Genomic DNA, 15,028 nt, shown 5'->3' on the forward strand with positions numbered 1-15,028 from the left:
TAAAACTGACAAAATAAATCCAGGAGGAACTGAGTAATTAAAGAAAAGACAAGGGAGAACAGGGTTGCCAAACTACGGTCTATGGGTTAAATCTGGCCATGATCTAAATTTATAAATCCAGCTTCACTGGAATACAGCCACACTCATTCACTTCATTCATTTACATACTGCATATGGCAGCCTTCACACTACAATGGAAGAACTGAGTAGCTGTGATGGAGACTATGGACTACAAAAGCCTAAAATACTTACTGCCTGACCCTTTACATAAAGTTCATCAATTCTTGATCTAGAAAATAAAGCCAAGCAAAGATCACAGGAGGTGAGGCAAAAAAAACCCGGCGGGAAGAAAAGTATGAAGGTGAGGCTAAAAGACACGTGATGCGTATACATGCAAAAGTTCCGACACCTGTCTAATAACAATTACATGAACAGAAAATAAAAAGGTGAAGAGAACATACTCAAAGAAATCAGAGGAATGTTTTTTAGAACTAAACAAGTTAAGTCCTCAGATTGGAACGGCCCACTGAATACTGACAGAATGAACAAAAAGATGCATGTTTAGACCTACCATGGTGAAGTCACAGCATTATCAGAGAGGGACAGAAAGAGAAATACCAGAAGTTTCTGAAGAATAAATTTAGGTTGTTTACAAAATAATAAGAATAGTGACATCAGACTCCCTTTTTATGATGTTGGTAAAATATTAATATCCAGATCCAATGAGGATAAAATGAAAAAGGAAAAGCACACGCAAAACTTGTTTCAACACAGTTGACACAAAAATTAAAAAGCATCAAACTGAAACCAGCAATATACACAAAAGTTGGATGGATGCTCATGGATGTTCATTTTATTATTCTTTAAAGTGGACACATATTTCAAAAGTTTAAAAATTAAGAGTACAGGAAGAATATCAAGAAGAAAATTATAATAACTTAGAACCTCAATACCCACATAAAAACCAATGTTAACATTTTGGTGTACTTTTACAGTTTTTCTAGGCATATAATTTTTATTTTACAGAACTGTAATCACCTCATATATGCATGGATGTTCTTCCTGAAAATAAATTTCTATAGTAAGAAAATAAACTCATCCACAATTCTTATGTTGCCCTAGGTCAAAAGGTCAAAAGTGATGTATGTTCTTCTGTAACTTTTCTTCACTCAATACAATGCAAGTTTTCTACAACACTATCATTCGGGACATGACTTTTCATGATAGTATTTTAGTATATAACTACTTTAACTGAATTCCTTTTGGTTGGATATTTAGGTAGTTTCTAATTTCTAACTACTAATGCTATCATGAATGATCATTTTGCCATTTTTAAGTACAAAAAGAAAATTTATACCAGAGAGTAATCAAATACTTAGAAAACGAACAAAACCAAACCACAACCCCCGCCCCCACCCCAAAAACACAAACCCTAACTTAACTGCAATAGGTAAATCAAAGAAAAAAGCAAAGATTCTTAACGGCAAGGAAAAAATATCAGAATCGGGGTCTTCGGGCTTTACCTACCTGCTGCCTCCTCGTTCGGACCAGCTGACTGGCCTAATCGCTCTTTCAGAGACTTGGAAACTTGAACTATTGAAAAAAAAAGAAAAAAAGATTTAATAAAATTAAAAGTTGAACAGCAACTCTTTACAGGTTAAATATCTTTTTCAAACTTACACAATAATTAGGCTTATGCTGGTCTTCTAATGCAAATGCTTTTTTCCCCCACCTTTCTTACTTTTTGTTTTTTGTTATCATTTATCTACAATTACATGAGGAACATTATGTTTACTAGGCTCCCCCCTTCACCAAGTCCCCCCGACAAACCCCATTACAGTCACTGTCCATCAGCATAGTAAGATGCTGTAGAATCACTACTTGTCTTCTCTGTGTTGCCAGTCCTTCCCGTACCTCCCCCCACACTATACACGCTAATCGTAATGCCCCCTTTCTTTTCTCTCCCCCCTTATTCCTCCCTTCCCACCCATCCTCCCCTGTCTCTTTTCCTTTGGTAACTGTTAGTCCATTCTTGAGTTCTGTGATCTGCTGCTGTTTTGTTCCGTCAGTTTTTTCTTTGTTCTTATACTCCACATATGAGTGAAATCATTTGGTACTTGTCTTTCTACGCCTGGCTTATTTCACTGAGCATTATACCCTCTAGCTCCATCCATGTTGTTGAACATGGTAGGCTTTGTTTTCTTCTTATGGCTGCACAATATTCCATTGTGTATATGTACCATATTTTCTTTATCCATTCATCTACTGATGGACACTTAGGTTGCTTCCATTTCTTGGCTATTGTAAATAGTGCTGTGATAAAAATAGGGGTACATCTCTCTTTTTCAAACTGCATCGCTGTATTTTTAGGGTAAATTTCTAGAAGTGGAATTCCTGGGTCAAATGGTATTTCTATTTTGAGCTTTTTGAGGAACCTCCACGCTGCTTTCCACAGTACTTGAACTAATTTACATTCCCACTAGCAGTGTAGGAGGGTTCCCCTTTCTCCACAACCTCGTCAACATTTGTTGTTGTTTGTCTTTTGGATGGTGGCCATCCTTACTGGTGTGAGGTGATACCTCATTGTGGTTTTAATTTGCATTTCTCTGATGACTAGTGATGTGGAGCATCTTTTCATGTGCCTGTTGGCCATTTGAATTTCTTCTTTGGAGAACTGTCTGTTCAGACCCTCTGTCCATTTTTTAATTGGATTATTTGCTTTTTGTTTGTTGAGGTGCGTGAGCTCTTTATATATTTTGGATGTCAATCCTTTATCGGATATGTCATTTATGAATACATTCTCTCACACTGTAGGATGCCTTTTTGTTCTACTGATGGTGTCCTTTGCTGTACAGAAGCTTTTCAGCTTGATATAGTCCCACTTGTTCATTTTTGCTTTTGTTTCCCTTGCCCCGGGGAGATAGTTCATGAAGAAGTTGCTCATGTTTATGTCCAAGAGATTTTTGCCTATGTTTTTTTCTAAGAGCTTTATGGTTTCATGACTTACATTCAGGTGTTTGATCCATTTCGAATTTACTTTTGTGTAAGGGGTTAGACAATGATCCAGTTTCATTCTCTTACATGTAGCTGTTCACTTATGACAACACCAACTGTTGAAGAGGCTGTCATTTCCCCACTGTATGTCCATGGCTCCTTTATCGTATATTAATTGACCATATATGTTTGGGTTAATGTTTGGAGTCTCTATTCTGTTCCACTGGTCTGTGGATCTGTTCTTGTGCCAGTACCAAATTGTCTTGATTACTGTGGCTTTGTAGTAGAGCTTGAAGTTGGGGAGCGAGATCCCCCCCACTTTATTCTTCCTTCTCAGAGGACTGCTTTGGCTATTCAGGGTCTTTTGTGGTTCCATATAAATTTTTTAACTATTTGTTCCAGTTAGTTGAAGAATGCTGTTGGTAATTTGATAGGGATTGCATTGAATCTATAGATTATTTTGGGCAGGATGGCCATTTTGACAATATTAATTCTTCCTAGCCAAGAGCATGGGATGAGTTTCCATTTGTTAGTATCCTCTTTAATTTCTCTTAAGTGTCTTGTAGTTTTCAGGGTATAGGTCTTTCACTTCCTTGGTTAGGTTTATTCCTAGGTATTTTATTCTTTTTGATGCAATTGTGAATGGAATTGTTTTCCTGACTTCTCCTTCTGTTAGTTCATTGTTAGTGTATAGGAAAGCCACAGATTTCTGTGTATTTTGTATCCTGCAACTTTGCTAAATTCCGATATTAGTTCTAGTAGTTTTGGAGTGGAGTCTTTAGGGTTTTTTATGTACAATATCATGTCATCTGCAAATAGTGACAGTGTGACTTCTTCTTTACCAATCTGGATTCCTTTTATTTCTCTGTTTTGTCTAATTGCCGTGGCCAGGACCTCCAGTACTATGTTGAATAACAGTGGGGATAGCAGGCATCCCTGTCTTGTTCCCAATTGCAGAGGAAAAGCTTTCAGCTTCTCACTGTTCAGTATGATGTTGGCTGTGGGTTTATCATATATGGCCTTTATTATGTTGAGGTACTTGCCCTCTATACCCATTTTGTTGAGAGTTTTTATCATGAATGGATGTTGAATTTTGTCGAATGCTTTTTCAGCATCTATGGAGATGATAATGTGTTTTTTTTCCTTCTTTTTGTTGATGTGGTGGATGATGTTGATGGATTTTCGAATGTTGTACCATCCTTGCATCCCTAAGATGAATCCCACTTGGTTGTGGTGTATAATCCTCTTGATGTATTTTTGAATTCAGTTTGCTAATATTTTGTTGAGTATTTTTGCATCTATGTTCATCAGGGATATTGGTCTGTAATTTTCTTTTTTGGTGTGGTCTTTGCCTGGTTTTGGTATTAGAGTGATACCAAATGAGTTTGGGAGTATTCCCTCCTCTTCAATTTTCTGGAAACTTTAAGGTATTATGTCTTCTCTATTTGTCTGATAAAATTCAGTGGTGAATGCATCTGGCCCAGGAGTTTTGTTCTTGGGTAGGTTTTTGATTATCAATTCAATTTCTTTGCTGGTAATTGGTCTGTTTAGATTTTCTGTTTCTTCCTTGGTCAGTCTTGGAAGGTTGTATTCTTCTAGGAAGTTGTCCATTTCTTCTAGGTTTTCCAGCTTGTTAGCATATAGATTTTCATAGTATTCTCTAATAATTTTTTGATTTCTGTGGGTCCATCGTGATTTTTCCTTTCCTATTTCTGATTCTGTTGATGTGTGTAGATTCTCTTTTTCTCTTAATAAGTTTGGCTAGGGGCTTATCTATTATATTTATTTTTTCAAAGAACCAGCTCTTGGTTTCACTGATTTTTTTCTATTGTTTTATTGTTCTCAATTTTATTTATTTCTTCTCTGGTCTTTATTATGTCCCTTCTTCGGCTGACTTTGGGCCTCATTTGTTCTTCTTTTTTCAGTTTCAATAATTGTGACTTTAGATTATTCATTTGGGAATGTTCTTCCTTCTTTAGATAGGCCTGGATTGCTATATACTTTCCTCTTAGAATTGCTTTCAGTGCACCCCACAGAAGTTGGGGCTTTATGCTGTCATTGTCATTAGTCTCCATACATTGCTTGATCTCTGTTTTAATTTGGTCATTGATCCATTGATTATTTAGGAGCATGTTGTTAAGCCTCCACATGTTTGTAAGCCTTTTTGTTTTCTTTGTACAATTTATTTCTAGCTTTATGCCTTTGGGGTCTGAGAAGTTGGTTGGTGAATTTCAATCTTTTTGAATTTACTGGGGCTCTTTTTGTGGGCTAGTATGTGGTCTATTCTGGAGAATGTTCCATGTGCACTTGAGAAGAATGTGTATCCTGCTGCTTTTGGCTGTAGAGTTCTGTAGATGTCTGTTAAGTCCGTCTGTTCTAGTGTGTTGTTCAGTGCCTCTGTGTCCTTACTTATTTTCTGTCTGGTGGATCTGTCCTTTGGAGTGAGTGGTGTGTTGAAGTCTCCCAAAATGAATGCATTGCATTCTATTTCCTTCTTTAATTCTGTTAGTATTTGTTTCACATATGCTGCTGCTCCTGTGTTGGGTGCATATATATTTAGAATGGTTATATCCTCTTGTTGGACTGAGCCCTTTATCATTATGTAATGTCCTTCTTTATCTCTTGCTACTTTCTTTGTTTTGAAGTCTATTTTGTCTGATACCAGTACTGCTACACCTGCTTTTTTCTCCCTATTGTTTGCATGAAATATCTTTTTCCATCCCTTGACTTTTAGTCTGTGTATGTCTTTGGGTTTGAGGTCTCTTGTAAGTAGCATATGATGGGTCTTGCTTTTTTATCCATTCTGTTACTCTGTGTCTTTTGATTGGTGCATTCAGTTCATTTACATTTAGGGTGATTATTGAGAGATATGTACTTATTGCCATTGCAGGCTTTAGATTTGTGGTTACCAAAGGATCAAGGTTAGCTTCTTTACTATCTGTCTAACTTAACTCGCTTAATTAAGCTATTATAAGCACAGTCTGATGATTCTTTATTTCTCTCCCTTCTTATTCCTCCTCCTCCATTCTTCATATGTTGGGTGTTTTATTCTGTGTTCTTTTGTGTTTCCTTTGACTGCTTTTGTGAGTAGTTGATTTTATTTTTTGCCTTTGGTTAGTATTTGGTTGGTCTGCTTTCTTTGCTGTGTTTTTATTTTCTCTGGTGACATCTATTTAGCCTTAGGAGTGCTTCAATCTAGAGCAGTCCCTCTAAAATACCCCGTAGAGGTGGTTTGTGGGAGGCAAATTCCCTCAACTTTTGCTTGTCTGGGAATTGTTTAATCCCTCCTTCATATTTAAATGATAATCGTGCTGGATACGGTATTCTTGGTTCAAGGCCCTTCTGTTTCATTGCATTCATTGCATTAACTATATCCTACCATTCTCTTCTGGCCTGTAAGGTTTCTGTTGAGAAGTCTGATGATAGCCTGATGGGTTTTCCTTTGTAGGTGACCTTTTTGCTCTCTATGGCTGCCTTTAATACTCTGTCCTTGTCTTTGATCTTTGTCATTTTAATTATTATGTGTCTAGGTGTTGTTTTCCTTGGGTCCCCTGTGTTGGGAGTTCTGTGGGCCTCCATGGTCTGAGAGACTATTTCCTCCCCCAGTTTGGGGAAGTTCTCAGCAACTATTTCTTCAAAGACACTTTCTATCCCTTTTTCTCTCTCTTCTTCTTCTGGTACTCCTATAATGCAAATATTGTTCTGTTTGGATTTGTCACACAGTTCTCTTAGTATTCTTTCATTCCTGGAGATCCTTTTGTCTCTCTCTGCATCAGCTTCTCTGTGTTCCTGTTCTCTGATTTCTACTCCATTACCGGCCTCTTGCACCTCATCCAATCTGCTCTTAAGTCCTTCCAGAGATTGTTTTATTTCTGTATTCTCCCTCCCAACTTTAACTCTTGCATATTTCTCTGCAGATCCATCAGCATGGTTATGACCTTTATTTTGAATTCTTTTTCGGGAAGATTGGTTAAATCTATCTCCCCAGGCCCTCTTGGGGGTTGTCTGGGTAATTTTGGACTGGACCAAATTCTTCTGCCTTTTCATGGTGACAGAGGTGGCTGTAGGCAGGTGGCGCACGTGTCAGCTGGGAGAACAAAGTCTTTTCCTGCTTGCTGGTTGCCTTGCCCTTCTCTGCTGCCTGTGTTGGTTACCTGCACTCCTGGAGCAGCCTCCGGGTTAATCCCCTAAACTGCTGTGGGCGGGGTCTCTGTCAGGGTAGGGCAGAGCCCTGTGGGGAGTGGTAGAGGTGGGCCGGGTGTGCTCTCCTGCAAGAGCAGTGCCCCCGTTGGGCAGCTGTGCGCTGGCAGCGGCCTTTGGGTCTGGCCTGGGTGGCTGTGCAACAGGAGGAGATTCTGGGCAGCTGCTGGGGTTGCATTCGCTCCTGGGACGCTCCGTCGCTGCCGTGGGCTCGCGCAGGCCACTTGGTTGGCCGCCGCCAAGGTGGACTTGTGTGGGTCACTGCTGGCTTGCACAAGGCCGCTCCTGGGCCCCTCGCTCGGCTGCTGCCACCGCCGCTGGCTTATGTGGGCTGCTCACTCGGCTGCTGCTGGCTGACACACACCGCTCCTGGGCCGCTTGCTCGGCTGCTGCCGCCAGCTCGTATGCTACTGGGCCGGTGTGTCGGGGTCCGCACCGGCTGGGGAACGATTGGCTGGCTGCTTATTGCTGTGAGGGGCTTCAGAGCTGTGCTGCCACATAGGGAGGTAGGTCGCCTGGAGCTCCCGAGGATTCCCAAGCGCTGGGCTGAGTGTGCCGGGATGATTCCGTCTAGCTGTGAGGTCCCTGTCCCTTTAAGACTTTCAAAAAGCACTGGCTTTTCTTTTGTTCCAGGGGAGCCAGTTGTGGGGACCCGCTCTCAGACTCTGCTCTTCCATTTCTCTAGTATCCAGCACCCTGTGCATCGTGTGTCTGCGCTCCTGGTGCGGATTACTAGAGCTGGTTGTTTAGCAGTCCTGGGCTTTCACTCCCTCCAACTCCTTTCTTCCTGCCGGGGAGCTGGGGCTGGGGGGCTGCTCAGGTCCTGCCGGGCCTCGACTTGTGTCCTACCCCCTTCGTGTGATGCTGAGTTCTCGCAGATACAGATGTGGCCTGGCTGTTGTACTGTATCCACTGGTCTCTCTTTTAGGAATAGTTGCATTTGTTGTATTTTCAAAAATATATGTTTTTGGGAGGAGGTTTCTCATGAACTACTCATGCCGCCATCTTGACTCCCTCCTCACAAATGTTTTTTAAGAATCTCTTAAGATCTTAAGATTTTTCTTCTCCAACCAACAGATCCATGTGAATCATGGATTCCCTAAAGCACTTTGAAAAGCTTAAAAAAAACTATCTTTCTTTAGATCTGAAAAGCAAAAATTACTGAACTTAGGGGAAATAATTCTGTTGCTATACAGCCATCTAAAATCTTAATGGCACCAAAAGATTTTTTACTTAAAAATATGTTCATTAGTTATAAGTCTTCAATATGATTGACAGACAAGGAGGAAGGGAATCTGGCTGCAAAGAAAGTAACTCCTGTTTGCTCTGACAATGCAAAAAATCCCCTGAACATCTACTCATCAAAGCCTCTTGGGCTAGAGGAAGAGTGAAAAGAAGCTTCTTATCTTCAAGAAAAGTTACAATTAAACACACTGAGAAGGAAAAAAACACTTTCTTGGTAATGAACACTAATGTTTCCCTGCAGGTCATGCAATGAAAAAAGTCCCAACTCTTGGTTTCTTTCTATCAAAAGCTTCAGTTTTATCAAGAACTACATTGGAGCCTCACCTATAAAGTCATTCCACCTCTCAAAGAACTCTCGTTAGTCCACGTCTCTTATAGAACACTAAATTCTATAACACTAAGTCCTCTTCTCTTCAGCCTACTAACTCATATCCTGGATAGCACTTTTGTCCCCTTCTGATCTTTCTCCGTGTCTTAGGAAGGTAATGGTTGTAAAATGGAAATCCGAGTCTTTGGTCCTTGTTTATAACATTCCCATGGTTTGCTGCTATCTTAGGAGCAGCCCAACCTGTACCGTGGCTGGAAAGCCTCAGTATGACCCAAAGTCCCTTCTTCCTCTCCAGTCAACATGCCCTTCACCTCAATTCAATGTTTCAGCCATATACGGTTCCTTGTGCACATCATGCTTTCTTAGCGCTGTGCCTTTGCATGCCTTTCTCTGCCAAGAACACAGCCTTGGGCCATTCAATTTCACCTGATTCCTAATTCATATTTCAAGTCTAAGTTTCAAAATCACTTCTTCTGGGAACCTTTCCTTGAGGATGGTAAGATGAAGTGCCCTTCCTATATGCCTCTATAACACCGTGTATCATGTCACAGAATTTATCATTATGTAATTCCTATCTTGTTATTGTAGCAGAAGCTCCTGAAGATTGTGATGGTGATTTATTCAGTGGTGTCTACCTAGAATCTAGCAAAGTAAGCACTCAAACGTATGTTGAATGAACAACAAAAGACACAAGATAACCTAATTTCCCTGAACAAGGAAGAATAAACCATACTTGTTAACATTACAAGAGACAAATGCCATGATCACATACACACAGTGTATAAGAACAAAGATACCTTTTTTTGGTGCTTTGTCAGTGTTTGTTTCTGGAGCTTCGACTTTCTTCCCTAGCCTCTGTGCAAGGCTACGCTTCAGTGGAGGATCGCTGTCACCACCTACGGACACAGGGAACTTAGTTTAAGAGTTCAAGTCAATTTTCAGCAAGGTCAAGCCATATAAGCAACAACAGACAACAGAATTATTTCTGTAAGTTTTCTGCATTTATACAGCTTGTTCACTAGCTTCCTTAGAACTCAATGTCAGAAAAGGAAAAAAAAATGCCCCAGAAAGAAAAGTTTGGGAAAGGGACAAAAAATCAGAATGCACATATCAACATTTACTAAATAACTGACTAAGAGTACAAATGAAGAATTATAAGCCCTAGTTAAGGCTGAAATTCAGAATTAGGAATAGGTGAAAAAATGTCTTCACTGGTCAACTGCTGAATTCTAAGGTAAATTTGTGGTTAAATGCACCAGGATGATTAGGAGGACAGCAAGAATAATATTTTACATTTTCCCATGAAATTAAGACTAAACACCAAACAGCCCCTCTCCTCAATTCTAGGTAAGAAATCCAAGGTTATGAAAGATTCTACTTCTACTCAAATTACCAATTAGTGATAGAGCCAAGACTTGAACTAAGTTTCCTGACTTGATATATACTATACTACTTCATACAGAGAGACGTCTAATACATTATACTGTTCAATACAAGTTGCTTAAATGTCGAAAGTTGTTAAAAATTGTTTTTGGTTTGCTTGAAGATACATCTTTGCAGAGCCCCCTTATAAAGTTGTAAGACCATATGGAGAATAGGATTTTCTTTTTCCTCTCATTTGTAATTTAAATATGAAACCAAATATCACAAAGTTTAAAGGTATGCTGACATTAAAGTAGCCTATTTCTGAATTTTAAACCTGAAATTTTTCGGTGAGAATGGTATCAAAGAAAACATAATAGGTAGGATTTTATATTTGCAAACACATTTTGAAAAGTATGAAGGAACCTCTGAAATCAGAGATTTTCAAAATAATTCTTATTACACAGACACTCTAGGGTAGGTACACAATTCAGTAATACGGTAAAATATGTCCCTAAATAGAAAAATAAATAAATTCAGGGACCAAATTTGTATTAACTGCACACTTTTAAAATCTCAAATTTCACTTTGTCCAAAGAAACAGAAGTATTTACTGTTTTTTAAACCCAGTACCTTCTAAAAAGTTGGCCATAACCTAACTAAATTGTAACACTAAAAATTTCTGTAGCTTCAATAAAAAAACATGAAGAAATTTTGTTTCAACCAAGAATACAGGGAGACCAGAGGACACTGACAGGACAGGGCATTTGCATACAGTGAGTTTTGGAAGGTAAGTTAATGCACAAAAATGCAGAAAACAAAAACAAAGGATATACCCAAAACTTATCTTACCTACTGAAAACTTTCTCTTCCCCAGTCTCTCGGCGAGACTCAATCTTACCAAGGGTTCTTCTCCTGAAATGGCAAAACAGAGTATCTCTACTATTAGCCAATTTTTCTGTATTCAGTAACTAGAGGTGGGTACAAATACACTCTGATATTAATATGAGTCCACCCAGAAAGTCTCTTGAGAGTGAGATCTCGGTCTTAAGGAAGACTATCACATTAAAAACAAAGCACAAAAAACAGATTAAACCTATTAAATAATAATTTAAATAACCAGAACCACAGCCCAAAAGGAAGCAATAGCACAATCCTAATTATTAATAGTAGCCAACTATATGAAGAGAGGTTGTGTTCTAATCAACTGGTTGTAAAACTCAACTAATACTTTTGCTTGCACTTTAATGTTAAAAGAAATTGTACTCCACTCCACCGCTAAGGCTCCTGTGTAACCCTTCCTTGATCACCCAAGCAAAAAGTGAGCTTTCTTCTGATTCTTTGTTGTGTGAATGGCACATTTAAATGTACCTGCATACTACAATTACTTGTGTCACATCCCTTACTAGGTTTAAAACTATTAAGGGAAAAGACTTCTTCATTTCTCTGTAACATTTTTCTGTTTATCACAGTTCTTTACCCACAATGGGCAGTCAATAAATTTGTTGAATGGATACACACAAACAGTAAGTGTAAAAAATTAAATATACAGAAACGTGAGAGCAGCCTGAACAAGAACTTCAAACTTTTAAACAGTAGAATCAAATGCACTGATATTTCTTTTCCTCCTTGTATGTGAGCAACATACTAACATCTTCCTGTAAATCCATCAAAGGTAAATACACCCAAGGATTTTGCTTTCCCAGTTATTTAACAGTAGCCTGACAGCTCTTAAGACCCACCTATACCTCACCTTGTTTGCTGGACAGAGTTACTGTCCTCACCACAGTCCGGACGTTCTCTTTTTCAGGACTTGGAATGGGCTGAGGTTGAAGTAAAAGACTGGAAGCTCCCGAAGAACCTTCTAAATAAGGCAAGTCAAAGAACAGCAAATAATTTACGGAAAATAAAGCTACTGAAAGTCAAGAATTTTTATTTTTATGTTAAGTCCAGTACAGACCACTGGGTGATTACAAGCCAATCAATCTTTCTGCTCTTACTAGCTTAGCCTACAGTGAATTGGGGTGATAATCCTTATTTCTTACTTGCCTTGGGCACAATGTGAAAAAAAAACATAAAATTATTTTGAGTGACTTAGGCACTCAATCTACTTTTACTTATCAGTAAGGTTAATATTATTTTAATGTTAATCTCAGAAGCACACCAGCCATCAGGTGCGTCAATTCGGCTGTTTAAAATCTATGTTCAATCACCTACAAAACAAACTCCAAGATTTCTACAGAGCAAGCTCTACCACAAGGGTACTCAGAACCAACCATCTGATTATAAATACTACTTCGCATATCACATGTAAAATTTTTGAGGTTGGAAATCTAGAACAACCAGGCTGAGGCAAGCTCCAGTAAAGAATTCATCTACTACAAAATCAAGTTTTTCCTCTTTTAAAATGGTTTACATGCTGTTCTCTGGAGTTTTACTTCTCAAGATAAACAAGTTATTTCAGCTCTTTATTGTACATGCCTTGCCCTAGTTAGCTACTGAAACACAGCAATGAATTAAAACAGGAACCATGATTTAAATATGCCCGTGTTTTATTTCAAACAAGCCATGGAAGTCAAAATCAAATTGCTCGTTGTGGCTGTGGCCAAGTGTCCCCATCACCAAAAGTGTCCCTGTTACTTTTTTCTAGCACCATTCAACCATCTGTGTCAAAACTTGATGACTTACCACCTTGTTTCTTGGATTTTTCCTTCATTTTCTTTGACTTAATTTCCTCAAGAGTTTTTATTCCAAAATTCAAACATTCACCTGAGAAAGCCAAGTAGAAATCACATGAGGAACTAGCACCTTTTCACCTTTGAATTTTACTAATGCTCAGCAGGCATTCAAATGCTTTCTGAATGAGTAAGAAAAAGTCTATGTAAGTATGTGTATGTGTATAACAGGTACAGGGAACAGGAAGGTGGTGGTGGTCGTGAGCTAATTTCAAAGGTATTTAAGACAGTTTAAGCACATTCAATAGTGCTGTGAGATTTATGAGCAGGAACTAGCATTACTGTAGGCTCTTCTTACCTTGCTTTAAATTGACCCCAGGTTTCCGGGCGGAAGCCACTCGTAATCCATTATGAACTTCGGGAGTTGGTAGTGTAGGTGTTTTGGTTTCATCACCTTCCTCAGAAAACTGATCTATAGTATCAAAATTTAAGGCAAATATATAATTAACAACAGGCCTAGAGCTTTGACCCTGATTCTGTCATATACACTAAAGAACCCTGATCATTCCTTTGCCTTAAGGAAAGTGCAAAACGTACCGTCATCATCTTCATCATCATCTGCAGCATTGATTACAACTGGTGGATGTGTGGGGCTAGGAACATTTTCTGAACTTTCTACTTTCATAACGCTTCGCAGCTGAGGGGAGGGATTGGACTGGACAGACAATTTGCTCTGCTGAACTGTGAGCGGGCTGGCCTTCGCGTCCTCTTCTGCTGACTCAGGCACAGTGGGCAACACAGCTGGACATCAAAATCAGTCATGAATGAAAGATAGAAGACACAGTCCTAACTCATCAAAAATCCCCGACCCCTATGTAAGTCTGGTGCATTTTCCTTATGAGTGTTTCTGTCTTTTTACCCAATTTCTCCATTCTCCCAATTAGGCTTCTCAACTCCCAGGGAGGGAAAATGTGGCTTTTAGCTAGTAACTCTTTACTGTACATAAACACACTCAAAGCAGGCACTCAAAACACAGGAAACTGGGGGCCAGATGCATAGTAACTGCTTGCAAATTCTAGACACTTAACATTTAAATTCTAGGGTTTTTTTCTGCAAAAAAGTAGCTTTTAAGAGATAATAGATGACACTTTGGAACCAAACCAGAAAGCAGTGAGTCTACTTTTTCCCCCTAAGTAGAGGTGAAAATATGCAGCAATCAAATTTTAATCACATCACAGAAGTGGGTTTTAAATATCATTCCAATAGGAAATTACATTAAAGGGGACTATGGAAATAAATACTTGCTTTTGGCAGGATGTAAGTTTTATTTTAGATATAGCCTAGAGCAAAGTTGACAAACTTGTTCTGTAAAGAGCTGGATAGTAAATATTTGGGACTTCATAGATCTCTGTCTCGAGTACTCAACTCTGAGGCAGTAGCAAAAAATATGACCACAGATAGTGTGTGGATAACGGGCATGGCTTCACTCCAGTAAAACTTTATTTTATATAACAGGTGGAGGAGCAGATTTGCCAAGCCCGGGCCTGGAGAATCAAGTTTCTTTTGAAAAGCTTATTGTCTGAAAAGGAAATGAGCAATGAGGCTATAGTAATCTAAACTGTGCTGCTGAGAAACATTTGTGAGGCTTTTGGCAACAAAGTTTTAATTGTGACTCTGATACTTACTTACTGGTTTATGGCTAAAAGTTTAATCTGGTTAATCATTTAATCTGTTTAATCAATTAAATTAAATCATTTAATTTCATTCAAATTTAATCTGGTTAATCATTTAATTGTAATAAAGTTCAGTTCCCTCAATTGTAAAGGGGAAATTAGAGGCTCTCACGAAACTGAAAGAAGGCAATGTATATAATCTGTAGTTTGCACAGCAGGTGGGAATTAAATAGTAACTATTCTTTTAAAATTAGAAATGGATCTCACTTTTGCTTGGAGGTAGGAAAAGGCCATCAACATAACGTCCTCTGTTGTGATGAAAAGCACAGTTTAGCTTTTGACATCCCATTGGCTGATTTTCCCAATAACACGGAATCTCACTGCGTTTTTTCTGTAAGGGAAAAGTACATTGTTTTCAAATTTTAAAAATGAAGTGTGACTTCTATTAATTTGGTCATTTGTTTTCCGGACAAAGTTCATACATGGTTCAAAATCCTGAGGCAAATGAGATGATTCTGAGCAGGAGGAAGAGGGGTTGCTGAAAGTGATGT

General features: G+C 38.8%; 1 protein-coding gene across 6 annotated transcripts in view; it reads right to left on the reverse strand.

The window, feature by feature from the left end:
• The window catches only part of ZC3H11A (zinc finger CCCH-type containing 11A), a 41,476-nt gene that overhangs the window by 8,023 nt on the left and 18,425 nt on the right, over positions 1–15,028 (reverse strand). For all 6 annotated transcript variants that reach the window (XM_073217110.1, XM_073217111.1, XM_073217108.1 and 3 more), the window contains 8 exons: positions 14,745–14,868; positions 13,402–13,605; positions 13,163–13,276; positions 12,818–12,898; positions 11,883–11,993; positions 10,982–11,044; positions 9,565–9,663; positions 1,528–1,593 (listed from right to left, as the gene is read on the reverse strand). In XM_073217110.1, coding sequence (XP_073073211.1) covers positions 1,528–1,593; positions 9,565–9,663; positions 10,982–11,044; positions 11,883–11,993; positions 12,818–12,898; positions 13,163–13,276; positions 13,402–13,605; positions 14,745–14,868 — 862 coding nt within the window. The remainder of the gene's footprint in view (positions 1–1,527; positions 1,594–9,564; positions 9,664–10,981; positions 11,045–11,882; positions 11,994–12,817; positions 12,899–13,162; positions 13,277–13,401; positions 13,606–14,744; positions 14,869–15,028) is intronic.

This window comes from Manis javanica, chromosome 11 (assembly GCF_040802235.1).
Source record: "Manis javanica isolate MJ-LG chromosome 11, MJ_LKY, whole genome shotgun sequence".
Taxonomy (NCBI): Eukaryota; Metazoa; Chordata; class Mammalia; order Pholidota; family Manidae; genus Manis; species Manis javanica.